Source organism: Hemibagrus wyckioides, linkage group LG17 (assembly GCF_019097595.1).
Source record: "Hemibagrus wyckioides isolate EC202008001 linkage group LG17, SWU_Hwy_1.0, whole genome shotgun sequence".
Taxonomy (NCBI): domain Eukaryota; kingdom Metazoa; phylum Chordata; class Actinopteri; order Siluriformes; family Bagridae; genus Hemibagrus; species Hemibagrus wyckioides.
In genome coordinates this window covers 18,418,205-18,433,204 of record NC_080726.1, presented here as the reverse complement: position 1 = coordinate 18,433,204, position 15,000 = coordinate 18,418,205, and the positions used below count along the sequence as shown (strand labels likewise).

Genomic DNA, 15,000 nt, shown 5'->3' with positions numbered 1-15,000 from the left:
CCACTACATACATTTGCAATAAATAATAACTCTGCAACACGACGTCAGGGAAACACAGATCCATCGTTCCTTCAGTTCCTCCAGTAGATTTAAGGATTTACACAATTTTTAGCTTTTTTCTCACTTATTTTGTTCAACAGTCATGAAATAAGTCTCACACAGCCATCGTAAGATCCAGTGAGAACATTTCTCAGCAGATTTTTTTTCATGCATTGACACCAGAACTTGGTATGAATGATTAGCAACATGACCTGATGTTAACAAGCAAGTGGAAACCATGAAGATGGTGTTAAAACTGAAACTGACACCAACATCTCTGCACATGCCTCCATCCATGAACAGTTGATAGCTTCATTAAGATAGACCTCCTGTTAAAAATAGAATCTTCTGGTTACACAATTGCACTTTTTAAACCTTATGGTACAAGATGTTTAATAATCGCACTATTCGGTGTCACCCAGATGGGGATTGGTTCTGTCACGGTTTCGTCTCTGGCAGATTTTCCTCACTACTCTCCCTGCTGCCTTGCTCTTTAGGAATAAATTGATAAACGAATCCATTTTAAAATGCTTTGTGACAATATCCATTGATAAAAAAGCTACACAAATTGAATTGAAGTTCAATCGCAACTTGGAAGGGCTACAAAAACATGAAGTAGGGGCAAAATCTCAGCTATGAGATCAGCTATTTTGCCTAACCCTAAACCTTCTGCTCATCATTTATCACTAATGGTTTGGGTGGAAAAGTGCCTGACCCCCTAATCGCTTATTATTTAAATATAATAAATATTTATTTATTTATTTATTTAGGTTATTATTATGGTTAAGTTGAATAAACGACCACATTTCTATGATTGATATTGGTGTGTTACTATTTTGGTTGTGTGCAAGATAGAACCCCCCAGCCCACCCCCATTTATGTTCCTATTTTTTTTGACCAGAGTGAACCCATTTTCTGACAGAGACTGCTGAGAGACTGAGGTGTTTTCAGTGTTAAAGTTGGGTTCTATGGTTATGTTTTACAGCTGAGGTGTGGGTCTAGAGAAAAGGTTTAAGGTTAGTACGACTAGGATACAGGGCGAGGTGTTGGGTTCTAGAGCTAATGGTTCCAGTAAAGGGTGGGAATTAAATTAGGGTTTACATTTAAGATCAGGTTCTAGGGTTAAGTGTTCCAGTTAAGGATGGGCTCTAGGTTAAGCTTTACAATTAAGGTTCTAGGGTTACACAGTTTTACAGTTAAGGGTGGGTTCCAAGGTTAAGGGTTCCAGTTGAGGTTTGGTTCCAAGGTTTACTTTTACAGTTAAGGTTGGGTTCAGGCGTTAATGGTTCCAGATAAGATTAGGTATTAAATGAGGTTTTACAGTTAACGCTGGGTTCTAAGGTTAAAGGCTCCAAGTACGGTTGCGTTCTGAGGTTCAATTTTACAGTTAATGTTGGGTTCTAAGCTTATTGGTTCCAGTTAAGGTTGGGGATTAAATTAGGTTTTACAGATAAGATTGGGTTCGAGGGTTAAGTGTTCCAGCTAAGGATATGCTCTAGGTTAAGCTTTACAGTTCTAGGGTTATTGTTTGGTTCTAGGGTTAAGGGTTTCAGGTAAGATTGGACATTTAATTAGTTTTTACAGTTAAGACGGTATTCTAAGGTTAAGGGTTCCAGTTAAGGATGTGCTGTAGGGTTAAGGTTGGGTTCTATCATAAGGGTTCCAGTTATGAACGGGAATCAAATTGTTTTTTACAGTTAAAAGACAAATATATATATATATATTTTTTTACAAATAATTTCCTCACCCCCTTGTCATCCAAGATCTAGAAAAGCCGATCAGATGACGGAATTTTTTTTTTGCGCGCTGCTAAAATGGCTTCACCGGTCTGGCAATTCTACGTAGTGTGTGAAAAAGACAATACATTAGCAATCTGCAACCTGTGTAAGAACCAAATTCCATGAGGAGGGAACCACGAACCTCATCAGACATTTGAAGGTTAGTCACATAAAGGAATATGAGCAGTTTTCAAAGTTGGCTAGCGCTAAGAGAGAGCGGGAGAGTTCAGCAACTCAAGCTCCACTCACTTAGCTGACGGACATCTCTCTCCGCACGCGCGCACACTCACACAGGCCAAAATACCGCGAGAGTGTGCGCTGGAATATGCTCTAGAACCGCTCTCGCGATACTTTAATGTCAGACACCTGCACAGCGCCATTTTCACACCACGTGACTACAACACCTTACAGCCCTTGAGCGGGACACCAATTAAAAAAAACGGTCAGAAAACACAACAATGTTATTATTCAGTAGTCTAACTTTTAATATTTAATGTTAACACAGTTGATACAAGTCGGCTAACAAATGTATGTTGTGTCAAAAAGGAGGCCCACTGTCTTTGGTTCTGAAAACCCCTGACATGAGGACACTTTTGAATATTATTTCATACCCAATATGTACAAAAGCCTTAAATTAAATAAGCCTAAAGATAGATCTAAATAAAATATAAACTGTTAAAGCACTAAGACATTACAGTCTGAACATCATGACTTTCTATTATTCATCTAATGCAGTATTTAAGTTAAAATACATACATGACTTATGGGAACAATGGGCCAGAACCATTGCCCCTGATGTTTTTAAATCCTAGAAACGCCCCTGAGTTATACCACAGTGTTTACACATGTCCACAGCCTTATGAAGGACAACATAACTTCAGTTAATTTCTAGTTAGACTCTGTCTATTCCGTCTGTTATTTTATTTATTTTTATATAATCTACGGAAAAGTTGTATTTATCCAGCTCTAAGCTGTTCCCAATTACTAACCAAGCACAGGCTGCTATGTTTCAAGTTGACATGTTGCACATGTTGCTTGTCAATAAATACAGTTATCAATTCATGATATTCCTCTTCTCGTAATTTCAATACTTAATTTAAATTGTTGTTAAATATAGTTTAATAAATAACGCTATATGACAAGGCTTAAAACAGAACCTGTAATCGGTATCAGTTGATACAGCTTCTAGTGATAGGAGATCGGTGATCGGTCCCAAAAAACCTGATCAGAGCACCACTACTACGTACCATGTAATCACGTCGAAAGGTCATGCATGATGTAGGTGGAGCTACAGACCCATTGTTTACAAAGCAAACATGCAAAGACCAAGGAAGAGCAAATAAGTCAAACGCTCTTTACTAACAAAAAGGTACATATAACTTTGAGTCATTCCAACTTCGGAGTGGTCCTCCTTCTCCACACTAGTAAACACTGGGTCTGTGCCTACATCACATTCAGACGTGATTATGTAGTACGTAGAGTCGCGGATGCACATCCAAGAGCTAGTGCTAGATGAGCTTTTGTGATTAAAAAGTATACATTTTTTATTTTTCTAAGAAAATGAGCGATGGTTTGGCTAGATAAGAACCTTCTTCTTGGTCTAGGATTGTTTAGAGCTCTCTGAAGCTGCATTTAAACATTTTTGGAAGTTCAAACTCGGGGGCACCATTGAAGTCCACTATATGGAGAAAAATCCTGAAATGTTTTCCTCAAAAAACATCATTTCTTTACAACTGAAGAAAGAAAGCCATGAACATCATGAATGAAAATGGAGTGAGTAAATTATCTGTAAATTTTTGTTCTGAAAGTGAACTTCTTCTTTAAGGTTGAGTTCTAAGGTTAGAGGTTTACTGTTGGGTAAGGTTGGGATCTAGAGCTAAAGTGTATATTTGAGCTAGGTCTTAAGCTATAAAATTAAGATTGGAGATTTGGTTCTATAGTTGAGGTTTACATTTACGGTTAGGGTCTAAGGCTAAGAGATGCAGTTAAGGTTATTGTGTGGGTTTAGAGTTTAAGTTCAGGTCTAGGGATTTGGGTGTATGGTTAAAGCTAAGGTCTAATTGTAATGACTTACAGTCAGGAACATCATCAGTTAGATTTTATCTAATTTCATCTGTGAGTCGAATTTTCCTCCATACGTTTCAGTTCATCTGTAAATCACATCCTACCAGTGAATTAAATAATACATAAATTCACACATCATAAAAACCTTCTGTTCATTTGTGAGCATAAACATTCAGCTCTACAGTATATGTGTGTTTGCCAGACAGCGAAGTCTTTTATATGTCCATTTATTTGCATTTCTTTTTCAAAATTTCTCACTATTCATGAGTTACTGGAGCTCGACAGAAGGTGTGAAAATATAATAATAAAATTGGTATCTTTGTGTTTCTCAGAGACACAGACAGAGGGACTCGTTGTTCTCTGTCCCTACTGTTTAAAATCGAAAGGAAAAACTAAGACAAGGGGAACAAGGCAACCAAACACACACACACACACACACAATGCCAGTGTGCTCTGTCCATCTGTGTTTATGCAAACTCTGAACTTGAGTCATGTATGGAGTCAATTTAGTGGCAGAAACATTACAAAAATATTTTTAATAAAATCTACAATGTGCAATATTTGTATGAATAAAAATTCACACAAAAATGTATTAAAATGTTATATTATTATTGCTATATGGAATACAGAATAAATAAATAAATTAATTAATTAATTAATTAAATTTACATTATAAAAATTATTAGAGTTAGTCCATTTATTACTCATCTCTTTGGTTTGCACATTTTTGTGATTTTACAGCTTGGAATTCTTTTATTTCTGTTTTTTTCATAGCTTTTGCATTCTGAATTTTTGCTTTGCTGATGTAAATTACTAAAAAACATGAATAATCAATTTTAAAAAAATAAATAAATAAACAAGAAAGAGGGAAAAAAATGCAGAATGCTATTCTGAATAGAAAAATAAAATATTATTTATATTTACATTCTCTTTTTTGATTTTGAAATCCATCACACACACACACACACAGGCATACAGTATACACACAGTCACATAAGCAAAACTGTATATTTTACCACCATTCAAAGTACAGTGTTGTGATCAAAACAAATATGGCAACAAATGCTTGAACACACACACATTTAAGTCACACAAGTGTTTAAAAAAAACACAAATTTTCTGTTCTTGTGATGTCAATAATGTGTGAAAGAATACAGTGTCCACCAGCAGATAAACACACACACACACACACACCACTCTACAGCACTGAAGCAACTCTGTCGATGTGAAGATCAGACACAGGTGAGTATAAATATTTACACACACTCACCAAATGGGATACACTCCTATCTTAATCTTCCAATGTTCAATCAAACACTAGAACACTAGAAGATACACACACACACACTACAGCAGAACAGAAGAAAGAATGGGGGATTAAAACAGAAACGTCTGTGTGTGTGTGTGTCTGTGTCTGTGTGTGTGTGTGCGCCTTGTGCTCACCAGGTGCAGCATGCCGTAGATGGACTCAGACGAACGTTTGCTGTGTCGGTTCCGCTTTAACACTGACATGACTGAATCCTTACACATACACTCACACACATACACTCACACACACACACACACACCGCGTGCTGAGCTCAGAGCAGATGGGAAACACACTCACACACCCTCACTGTGCACTGATGCTGAAGACTGAATACAGAGACTCACAGAACCACCAGACTTGAGCTCTCTCTCCCTCTCTCTCTCTCGCGTTTTCTCTCCTGTTGCTCTCAAATTAAATAAAAGACAGAGAAAATAGTGAACGCAATCATGATAAAATACTAGAGTCTCTCTCTCTCTCTCATTTGCCCACCTACGCACTCCAGTTCCAAAGCAACAGCTTTGTCCTTCAAATCTTCTCTAAGTCTCTCTCATACTGTCTCAATCTTTATGCCTCTCTTTTCCCCTTCAACACAGACCCATAGATACCTAGAGTAGCTAGCCAGCAATCTAGTGATAGATAGATAGATAGATAGATAGATAGATAGATAGATAGATAGATAGATAGATAGATAGATAGATAGATAGATAGATAGATAGATAGATAGATAGATAGATAGATAGATAGATAGATAGATAGATAGATAGATACTCCCAGAGACCCGATTCACCAATGCACATAACTCACCAAGAGACCCGAATCACCAAGAGACCTGATTCAATAATGCAGCAGACTCACCAAGAGACCTGAATCACCAAGAGACCCGACTCACAAAGAGATAACCAACTCACTAAGAGACCCAAACCACCAAGACACGAATCACCAAAAAAAAACAATTCACCAAGAAACACGAATCACCAAGAGACCCGAATCACCAAGAGACCCGAATCACCAAGAGAACCAAATCACCAAGAGAACCAAATCACCAAGAGAACCAAATCACCAAGAGAACCAAATCACCAAGAGACCCGAATCACCAGGAAACTTTATTTACAAAGAGATAACAAACTAACAAAGAGATAACCAACTCACCAAGAGACCCGAATCACCAAGAGACCAATTCACAAATGCACCTGATTCACTAAGAGACCCAGTTCACCCAGAGACCCGAAACATCAAGAGACCTGACTCACCAAGAAACTCAATTCACAAAGAAATACATGACTCACCAAGAGACCCAGTTCACCCAGAGACCCAATTAACCAATGCACCAATTTACTAAGAGAGCCAAAAAAACAAGATTTGCTTTACAAAGAGAAGCGATTCACCAATTCACCTGATTCAATGAGAAACTCGATTCACCAAAAGATCCGATTCACCAATGCACCTGATTCACTAAGAGACCAAAATCAACAAGAGACTCGATTCATTAAGAGAGAACCGATTCACCAATGCACCTGATTCACCGAAGAATTCAAATCACCAAGCAAACCGATTCACCAGTGTAACTGATTCACTGAGGAGCTCGATTCACCAAAAGACCCAATTCACCAATGCACCTGATTCACTAAGAGACCACTCAGAGACACTCACCCAAAGACTCGATTCATTTAGAGATCCGAATCACCAAAGCACTCGATTCACTCAGAGATTTGACTCACTTAGAGACCAAGAGACCCAATTCACCAATGAACCTGATTCACTATGAGATTCAACTCACCAATGCACCTGATTCATCGCTACAACCAGCCCTCTAAGAGACCCGATTCACTAACATGGCTCATTCACCAAGAAACCCAACTCACAAAAAGACCAGTTACCAATCTGCCAAATTTACTAATAAACTCAACTCAACAAGAAATCCATGTATGTAATAAGTTTGTGTGTATAATGAAAACATTGTGCAATAAGGCTCAGCCATGATGGTTTTGTAATAATAATAATGCCATGTTGCTGATAAGCAAGTTTTTTTCCCCATTCAATATTGTAACCAGCCTTCACTAATAACAATGTTTTTATTTCAGTTCTACAGACCATTGTTGTGGTGTGTGTGTGTGTCAGTGAGCCCTTAGTAAATGACAGATTCATCTCAACGAGTACCAATCAATCCCTCGGAATAAAAGGCCACATCATGCCGCAGAGCCAAAAACCTTCTCTGTGTGGGAGTTACAACTGTGTGTGTGTGTGTGTGTATGCAGGTGTGTGTGCCCTTAGGCTAATTATGGTGTTCTACTGCAGTCTTTGCTAACTTCACTGACACAAACCCCTGTGGATAGAAAGATGGAGGGGTATCGGGGGGGTCTGTAGCAGTTGGTGGAATAACAGCACGCTAAATCAAGATACAGATGCACAGAGAGAAACGCTAATTCAACAGCTGTGCTATTAAAGCAGCAATAAGAGTGTGTAATTACTAGAAAATATTACTACAAGATGTTTCTTTAATCCATGTACACAACGTATGCCTGATCAGTCAAAATCAAATTTGGATGTTTCGAAAACAGCGTGCTTGAAAAGCATTAAAAAAGCATTTTTATATCTATACTAAATTAAACACAATCTCACAGAAAGCATTTATTTTTAGAGGAAACAATCTAACAATTGCAGCTGCATGAATCCTCAGATTTGGAGAAATCCTGAAATCCCCAACAATCACTGGATCCTGATTATTTTCTCATGTGTAAGTTTTTCTACATAGAATGAAAGAGTCTTAACTGCTTACCCTAACTAGCAATTAGGAAGTAAACTCAAGGAGTTCAGCATGACTTGATTTCAAAGTAAACAAGCTAATTAGCCTCTAACACCAGATATGCGTTCACATGCATCATGTCACTTCCCTAAGGACTGCAGATGAGTAACTGAAAAATATGAACAAGTTTGTTCTTGGAGACACTTGAGGTGTGGATCTGAATATAGTTCCATGTAGGCAGCAGAGCATCGAGTCCCAGAGACCTGCAAATGCCTATTCTCAGCATGTCTGTGTGTGTGTGTGTGCGGCATCTATATGTGTACTGTATGTGTGTAATGTGTGTCTAGATACAACTAGAACAGTGGTTATCAAACTAGCTCCATCTAAAAGAAAGTAGTTCTGATTGAATCAGATTGGATTGGATTAAATAACCGCTTTATTCTGGACAGTGTCACAGTGGATCCAAAGCCTTCCCCAGGAAGACAAGGTGCAAGGTGAAAACACACCTTGGCTGGAAAGAACCCGTAGGAATCCCTAAACATGCAAGACTTGGCACAAACTACAACTGAAGCTCGGGAACTTGGGAGCATGAAGTTGTGAGATAACAATACCCGCTGAACCATCATGCCATCAAAGGTGCTGTGAAACACTGAAGCAGGCAGCCAGAGAGCTTTACCTTTTCATAGTCCCTGTAGTCACTAAAGAGCTCAGTGTCATCATCTAGACTGTCCCCTGATGTCTCAGAGATGAGCCCAACTCCATCGTCAAGAATCTCCTCTGTGAAGAAATCAATAAAGTTAAATGACATTAACTGAATGACAGAAAAATTAATATCATTAACCAATGAACCACAATGAGAAAGATGCATTGCAAGTATTTCTCCTGATTCTGATAGCATTCTGTCCTGTTTTTCATGGTAGCCTGACTCAGACTGGTCTTGAAAACAAACCAACCATCCCCAGCTGGTCTTGCCACTTATTCAATCACCTCCCCTTCTAATGGTTAATAAAGCATACCAGGTTCCTAGGTGCTTACAATCTGCCTCATTTTGGTTCTGTGGGGTACATCTCAAGTAGGTTATGATAACTCTTTAAAGTCTAAGTCCTTTGGCTTTAAAAGCAAACAAACTCATCATGATTCTGGTAGTCCTGAAAAAAACCTTATTTATTTTAGGTTTATCTGCCCAAAAAGAAAATCCAGTTCAACATGATTCTAACAAATCTGGGTGGGTGGATCAGATGGATACATGGACAAATGGATGAGTGGGTCTTTGGATGGATGGATAGATAGATAGATAGATAGATAGATAGATAGATAGATAGATAGATAGATAGATAGGTCAGTGAGTGAGTGGGTGGAAGTATGGATGTCTGCTGGATCGAACCAAATTATCATGGTTCTACCCACTAGATGGATGGAGGGATAGACTGGTTAATGGGTGGGTGGGTGGGTGGATGGATGGATGGATTGATGGATGGATAATTAGATGAATGAATGGATTGATGGATGGATGGATGGATGGATGTATAGAGAGAGGGGTCAGTGAGTGGGTGGGTGGAAGAATGGATGTCTATTGGTATTATCAAATTATCATGGTTCTACCCACTAAAGATCTTGGTGGTAACCACACTCCCCTTGGTTCTTCCCACTGAGTCCCAAACCACCATTGTCCTATTGCTTTTAACCCAAGTCACACATGGTTCTGCTGATTCTGACTTCACTTACCCTGGTTCTGGGAGAAGATGTCAGTATAGAGTTGCTGGACAGCATCAGAGCGTCTCGGGGGCAGGAAGCAGTGTTGCCTTCGGTCAATCAGGGGTAGCGTGTTCACAGTGAGTGAGAGAGATGCCTGAGAGAATGCAGTCTTCATATCGGAGAATGTCAACGTGCTGGAGTTTTTTCCATTCAGCTGCAGGATCTCGTCACCCGCATTCAAACCTGCATTGCCCATCAGTCATTTCATTCTTTAATACACTATTCTGAATGGTTTAAATGAAGTTTTTCAGTCATCAAGGTTATTTTGAACGTGTTAGGGCAGTTGAACATGTTTCACAAGATTCAAGAACGTAACATGAGTTATCTTGCTTTAATCTTACTAGACATTTTTTTTTATACTTTGACAAATGCTTCCTGATGATCAATCCTCTAAAGATACATTTGTGCATTTACCTTCAATTAGCTCAAATGGTGGATTGGAAGTATCTATCTTCTCTCTCTCTCTCTCTCTCTCTCGTTGACCCAGTTCCCAAGAAAGTATAAAATCTCGTCAATAAAACACACTCAGATGGATTTTTTAGATCAGTATTTGCCAGCCAGCTGAAACTGATGCATCACTATAAAAACGTCTTCCAAAACATGTCTTGACTAGTCTTGATACTAACTGGGCACCATATGCTCCACCGCACATATGACACTGGAAAAAAACGGGTGTAAGGCTGGAATGATGGCACTGGAGTGATATCATGTTACTTATTTTTTCTACTGAGTGGAGCATGAGTCAGCTGGCATGTCTGATCCGAGCTTGCAGAAACCCACAAAGCCTTCAATGCGTGTGTTATGTAACGCTGCGTGGCACAGCAATAACACCCATTAACGCGAGCGAGAGAACGAGCCAGAACGAGAGAGCTGGGCAGAGGAGAAAAAGACAGAAAGGATAATTAAGCAGAGAAGAAGAGAAGTAATAAACCTTTGGCGAACGCTAATCCTCCTGCTTTTACGTCCGTAATGTAGAGTTGCTGCACGCTGTCGTCCTCCACCATAGAGATTGAGAAACCTGTCAGAGAGAGTATGAGTGAACGAACACACATCATATCCATCTAAATTACAAACTGAACTCACACACAAAGTACATTTTTCTTCTACTTCAGAGTAATTATTACCATAGCCGATCATGCAGGACTCATCCCTGTCAAACTGAATGACTTTCCTAATCTTGGAGCAGAGCTCGATCTCCTTGTAGAGCTGAAAATGGGAGGGAAAAAAATTCTCTAATTCTCACTTTAAGATGCACCACAGAGTTTGTGAGTATGTGACAGGAACAAGCACAGCAGGCAGCAAAAGCTTTGCAACTGGGCTTTTAGAAGCCATAAACAGAGAAACAAAACACACAGAGACAAGACAGAGACATCAGTAAATGGCGAGCTGTGATTAAGTTCAGCTCATCGCCTATAGACAGGATTTAATAAAGAAAGACTTGCATAGACTGGTATTCAAGCCCCTACTGAAATAACCTGAAATTCTCACTGACCTCATTACGAATTTGACCTCAAATACATTATGACTGACCTTAACATCTTAGTATGATGTGCAGTATGATGCAGTGCTTTTTTATAATTGTTTATAAAGATGTACGTAACGTGACCCTGTGTATTGACATAACCTCTTGACTTAAGTTGCCAACTCAGAATACAGCTCCATCTTTGTCCTGTTTGCACACCTACAACTTTTTTTTTTTTTTCCAGAATGCTTTACAATTCAGTCCAATAACAACACATACACTCAGCATTGGTAGTGTATAATCAGTTATTTGAACATACCAGGTCGTATACGTCCTCCTCTGGCTTGGGGATGTAGAACTGCACCTGTGTCTCAATCAAGAACTTTAAACGCAGGTAGTGTTTGGTTGAGTCCAAATCATGAGCCTGGAAAACAAAAGACGCAGAGAGATTTCTTTTTTCTCTATTACTGCCAATTTAGCTTTTATTTAAATATTGGAAAATTGACAGGCATAATGTAGTAAAAATCAAATCATGGATGGATGGATACTTTTAGAAGGGGTTGGTGGGTAGGTGGTTGGGTGGTTGAATGGATGAACCAGGGTCTTGGGTGGATGGGTTGGGTTCACGGTATGAGTGTATGGATGGATGGATGGTTGGGTCAGTGGTAAGGGTGTATATATGGATGGATGGTTAGAATGGATGGATGGATGGATGGTTAGATGGATGGATGAAAGGATGGGTGCTTTGGTCAGTGGGTTTTAGAATGGGTTGGTAGCTGGGTGGGTGGATGGATGAACGGGGGTCTTGGGTGGATGCTTGGGTCAATAGTATGGGTATATGGATGGATAGAAGGTTGGGTCGGTGGTACGGGTGTATATATGGATGGATGGTTAGAATGGATGGATGGATGGATGGATGGGTGCTTAGGTCAAGTGGGTTTTAGAATGAGTTGGTAGCTGGGTGGGTGGTTAGATGAACAGGGGTCTTGGGTGGATGGTTGGGTCAGTGGTATGGGTGTATGGATGGATGGAATGTTGGGTCGGTGGTAAGGGTGTATATATGGATGGATGGTTAGAATGGATGGATGGATGGATGAATGAATGGGTGCTTAGGTCAGTGGGTTTTAGAATGGGTTGGTAGGTGGGTGGGTGGATGAACCGGGGTTTTGGGTCATTAGTGTATGGGTGTGTGGATGGATAAATAGTTGGATGGATAGATGGATGGATGGATTCTTAGGTGGGCGGATTTTAGGATGGGTTGTTTGGATGGATGAACAGGGTTCTTGTTGGACGGTTGGGTTGGTGGTATGGGTCTATGGATGGTTAGGTGATTGGGTGGGTGTTTGGGTATGAATGAGATAGATAGATAGATAGATAGATAGATAGATAGATAGATAGATAGATAGATAATTTGCTATATTAACAGCACTGTACAATATTACACATAAATTTCAAGCAAAACACGACAGAAACGTTTCTGATGAAGAAGCCATTACACACCTTGCAGATGGTCTCCAGTGTGTCAAGCGCTGACTCTCCAGGTCGTATCACAGCGAGAATGGGACGACCGTCAGGTAAACACACCCAGGAGGGCATGAGGCGGTCCTTCACCAGGCCCGTCACACACACCTGCTCATCTTTCTGGGGCACAAAAAGTACAAAAAATTAACAGGCTGAAAAACTTCTGCATACACAAAGAACAAGAGTCTGGCCTTTTGTTACAGTGCTATAAGGATGGACAGATTAGTTGATGAATGGATAGACTTGAAAATTATAATCATGAATGTAAAGGTGGGAAGATGGTAGATATGAGAAGAAACAGATGAGTCATGGATTAGTAGTGAGAATTACAATGGATGGATGGATGAAAGGAAGGATGGATGGAAAAATAGAAAAAATGGATGTACTGATAGCTGGATGGATATAATGATAGATGGAAGATTAAAACCATGGATGGATGGATGGATGGATGGATAATTAGATATGGAATGGATGGATGGATGGATGGATGGGTGCATGGAATAATTGAAATGAAATGAATGGATAGGTGGATGGATAATTAGATATGAAATGAATAGATAGGTGGATAGACGGATGGATAGATGGATGGATGGATGATTAGAGCTCACCACATTTGCCCTTGAAGATTCCTCCATCATCCCCTCTAGATCCCTCTTCACTGGCTCCTCCCCTTCTGCAAAAACCTGCCAATAAAACAAAGTAAATTCATATGTGTCTGTGTGTGTGTGAGAGAGAGAGAGTCTGTGTATGTTTGTGTGTACCTGTTCAATGCTGATGTCTGTGTGTGTCTGTGTGTTTGTATATGTACCTGTTCACTGCTGGTGTGTGTGTGTGTGTGTGTAAATGTACCTGTTCAATGCTAGGGGGTGTGTGCGTGCGTGTGTGTACCTGTTCAATGCTGGGGTGTGTGTGTGTGTTTGAATGAACCTGGTCGGGAAGGGGGGGGCGAGTGTGTGTGTGTATGTATGTGTGTATGTATATGTACTTGTTCAGTGATGGGGTGTGTGTGTGTGTGTGCGTGTACCTGTTCAATGATGGGGTACATGTGTGTGTGCGTGTGTAAATGTACTTGTTCAATGCTGTGGTGTGTGTGTGTGTGAATGTACTTGTTCAATGCTGTGGTGTGTGTGTGTGTGTGTGTGAATGTACTTGTTCAATGCTGTGGTGTGTGTGTGTGTGAATGTACTTGTTCAATGCTGTGGTGTGTGTGTGTGAATGTACTTGTTCAATGCTGTGGTGTGTGTGTGTGTGTGTGTGAATGTACTTGTTCAATGCTGTGGTGTGTGTGTGTGAATGTACTTGTTCAATGCTGTGGTGTGTGTGTGTGAATGTACTTGTTCAATGCTGTGGTGTGTGTGTGTGTGTGTGTGTGAATGTACTTGTTCAATGCTGGGGGGTGTGTGTGTGTGTGCATGTGTGTGTGAGTGTGCATGTCTGCGTGAGTGTGTGTGTGTGTGTGTGTGTGTGAATGTACCTGTTCAATGCTGGGGGGTGTGTGTGTGTGTGCATGTGTGCGTGAGTGTGTGTGTGTGTGAGAATGTACCTGTTCAATGCTGGAGTGTGTGTGTGTGTGTGTGTGTGTGAGAATGTACCTGTTCAATGCTGGGGTGTGTGTGTGAGTGTGCATGTGTGTGTGTGTGTGAGAATGTACCTGTTCAATGCTGGGGTGTGTGTGTGTGTGCGCATGTGTGTGTGAGTGTGTGTGTGTGTGTGAGAATGTACCTGTTCAATGCTGGAGTGTGTGTGTGTGTGCATGTGTGCGTGTGCGTGTGTGTGTGTGTGAGAATGTACCTGTTCAATGCTGGGGTGTGTGTGTGAGTGTGCATGTGTGTGTGAGTGTGTGTGTGTGTGTGTGAGAATGTACCTGTTCAATGCAGGGGTGTGTGTGTGAGTGTGCATGTGTGTGTGTGTGTGTGTGTGAGAATGTACCTGTTCAATGCTGGGGTGTGTGTGTGAGTGTGCATGTGTGTGTGTGTGTGTGTGTGTGAGAATGTACCTGTTCAATGCTGGGGTGTGTGTGTGTGTGTGCATGTGTGTGTGTGTGTGTGTGTGTGTGAGAATGTACCTGTTCAATGCTGGGGTGTGTGTGTGAGTGTGCATGTGTGTGTGAGTGTGTGTGTGTGAGAATGTACCTGTTCAATGCTGGGGTGTGTGTGTGTGTGTGTGCATGTGTGTGTGTGAGTGTGTGTGTGTGTGTGTGAGTGTGTGTGTGTGTGAGAATGTACCTGTTCAATGCTGGGGTGTGTGTGTGAGTGTGTGTGTGTGTGAGTGTGTGTGTGTGTGAGAATGTACCTGTTCAATGCTGGGGTGTGTGTGTGAGTGTGCATGT

At 40.4% G+C, this 15,000-nt stretch overlaps 1 protein-coding gene across 6 annotated transcripts in view; it reads right to left on the bottom strand.

The window, feature by feature from the left end:
* Positions 1 to 15,000, bottom strand: part of tiam1b (TIAM Rac1 associated GEF 1b) — a 51,888-nt gene that overhangs the window by 16,031 nt on the left and 20,857 nt on the right. For 3 of the 6 annotated variants that reach the window (XM_058413839.1, XM_058413838.1, XM_058413840.1), the window contains 7 exons: positions 13,280 to 13,354; positions 12,651 to 12,791; positions 11,470 to 11,574; positions 10,813 to 10,894; positions 10,620 to 10,706; positions 9,659 to 9,871; positions 8,610 to 8,710 (listed from right to left, as the gene is read on the bottom strand). In XM_058413839.1, the coding sequence (XP_058269822.1) occupies positions 8,610 to 8,710; positions 9,659 to 9,871; positions 10,620 to 10,706; positions 10,813 to 10,894; positions 11,470 to 11,574; positions 12,651 to 12,791; positions 13,280 to 13,354 (804 nt within the window). Of the gene's footprint in view, positions 1 to 5,151; positions 5,229 to 5,324; positions 6,017 to 8,609; positions 8,711 to 9,658; positions 9,872 to 10,619; positions 10,707 to 10,812; positions 10,895 to 11,469; positions 11,575 to 12,650; positions 12,792 to 13,279; positions 13,355 to 15,000 lie in introns of those variants that run through there. The other 3 variants (XM_058413844.1, XM_058413842.1, XM_058413843.1) reach the window with 3 other exon arrangements.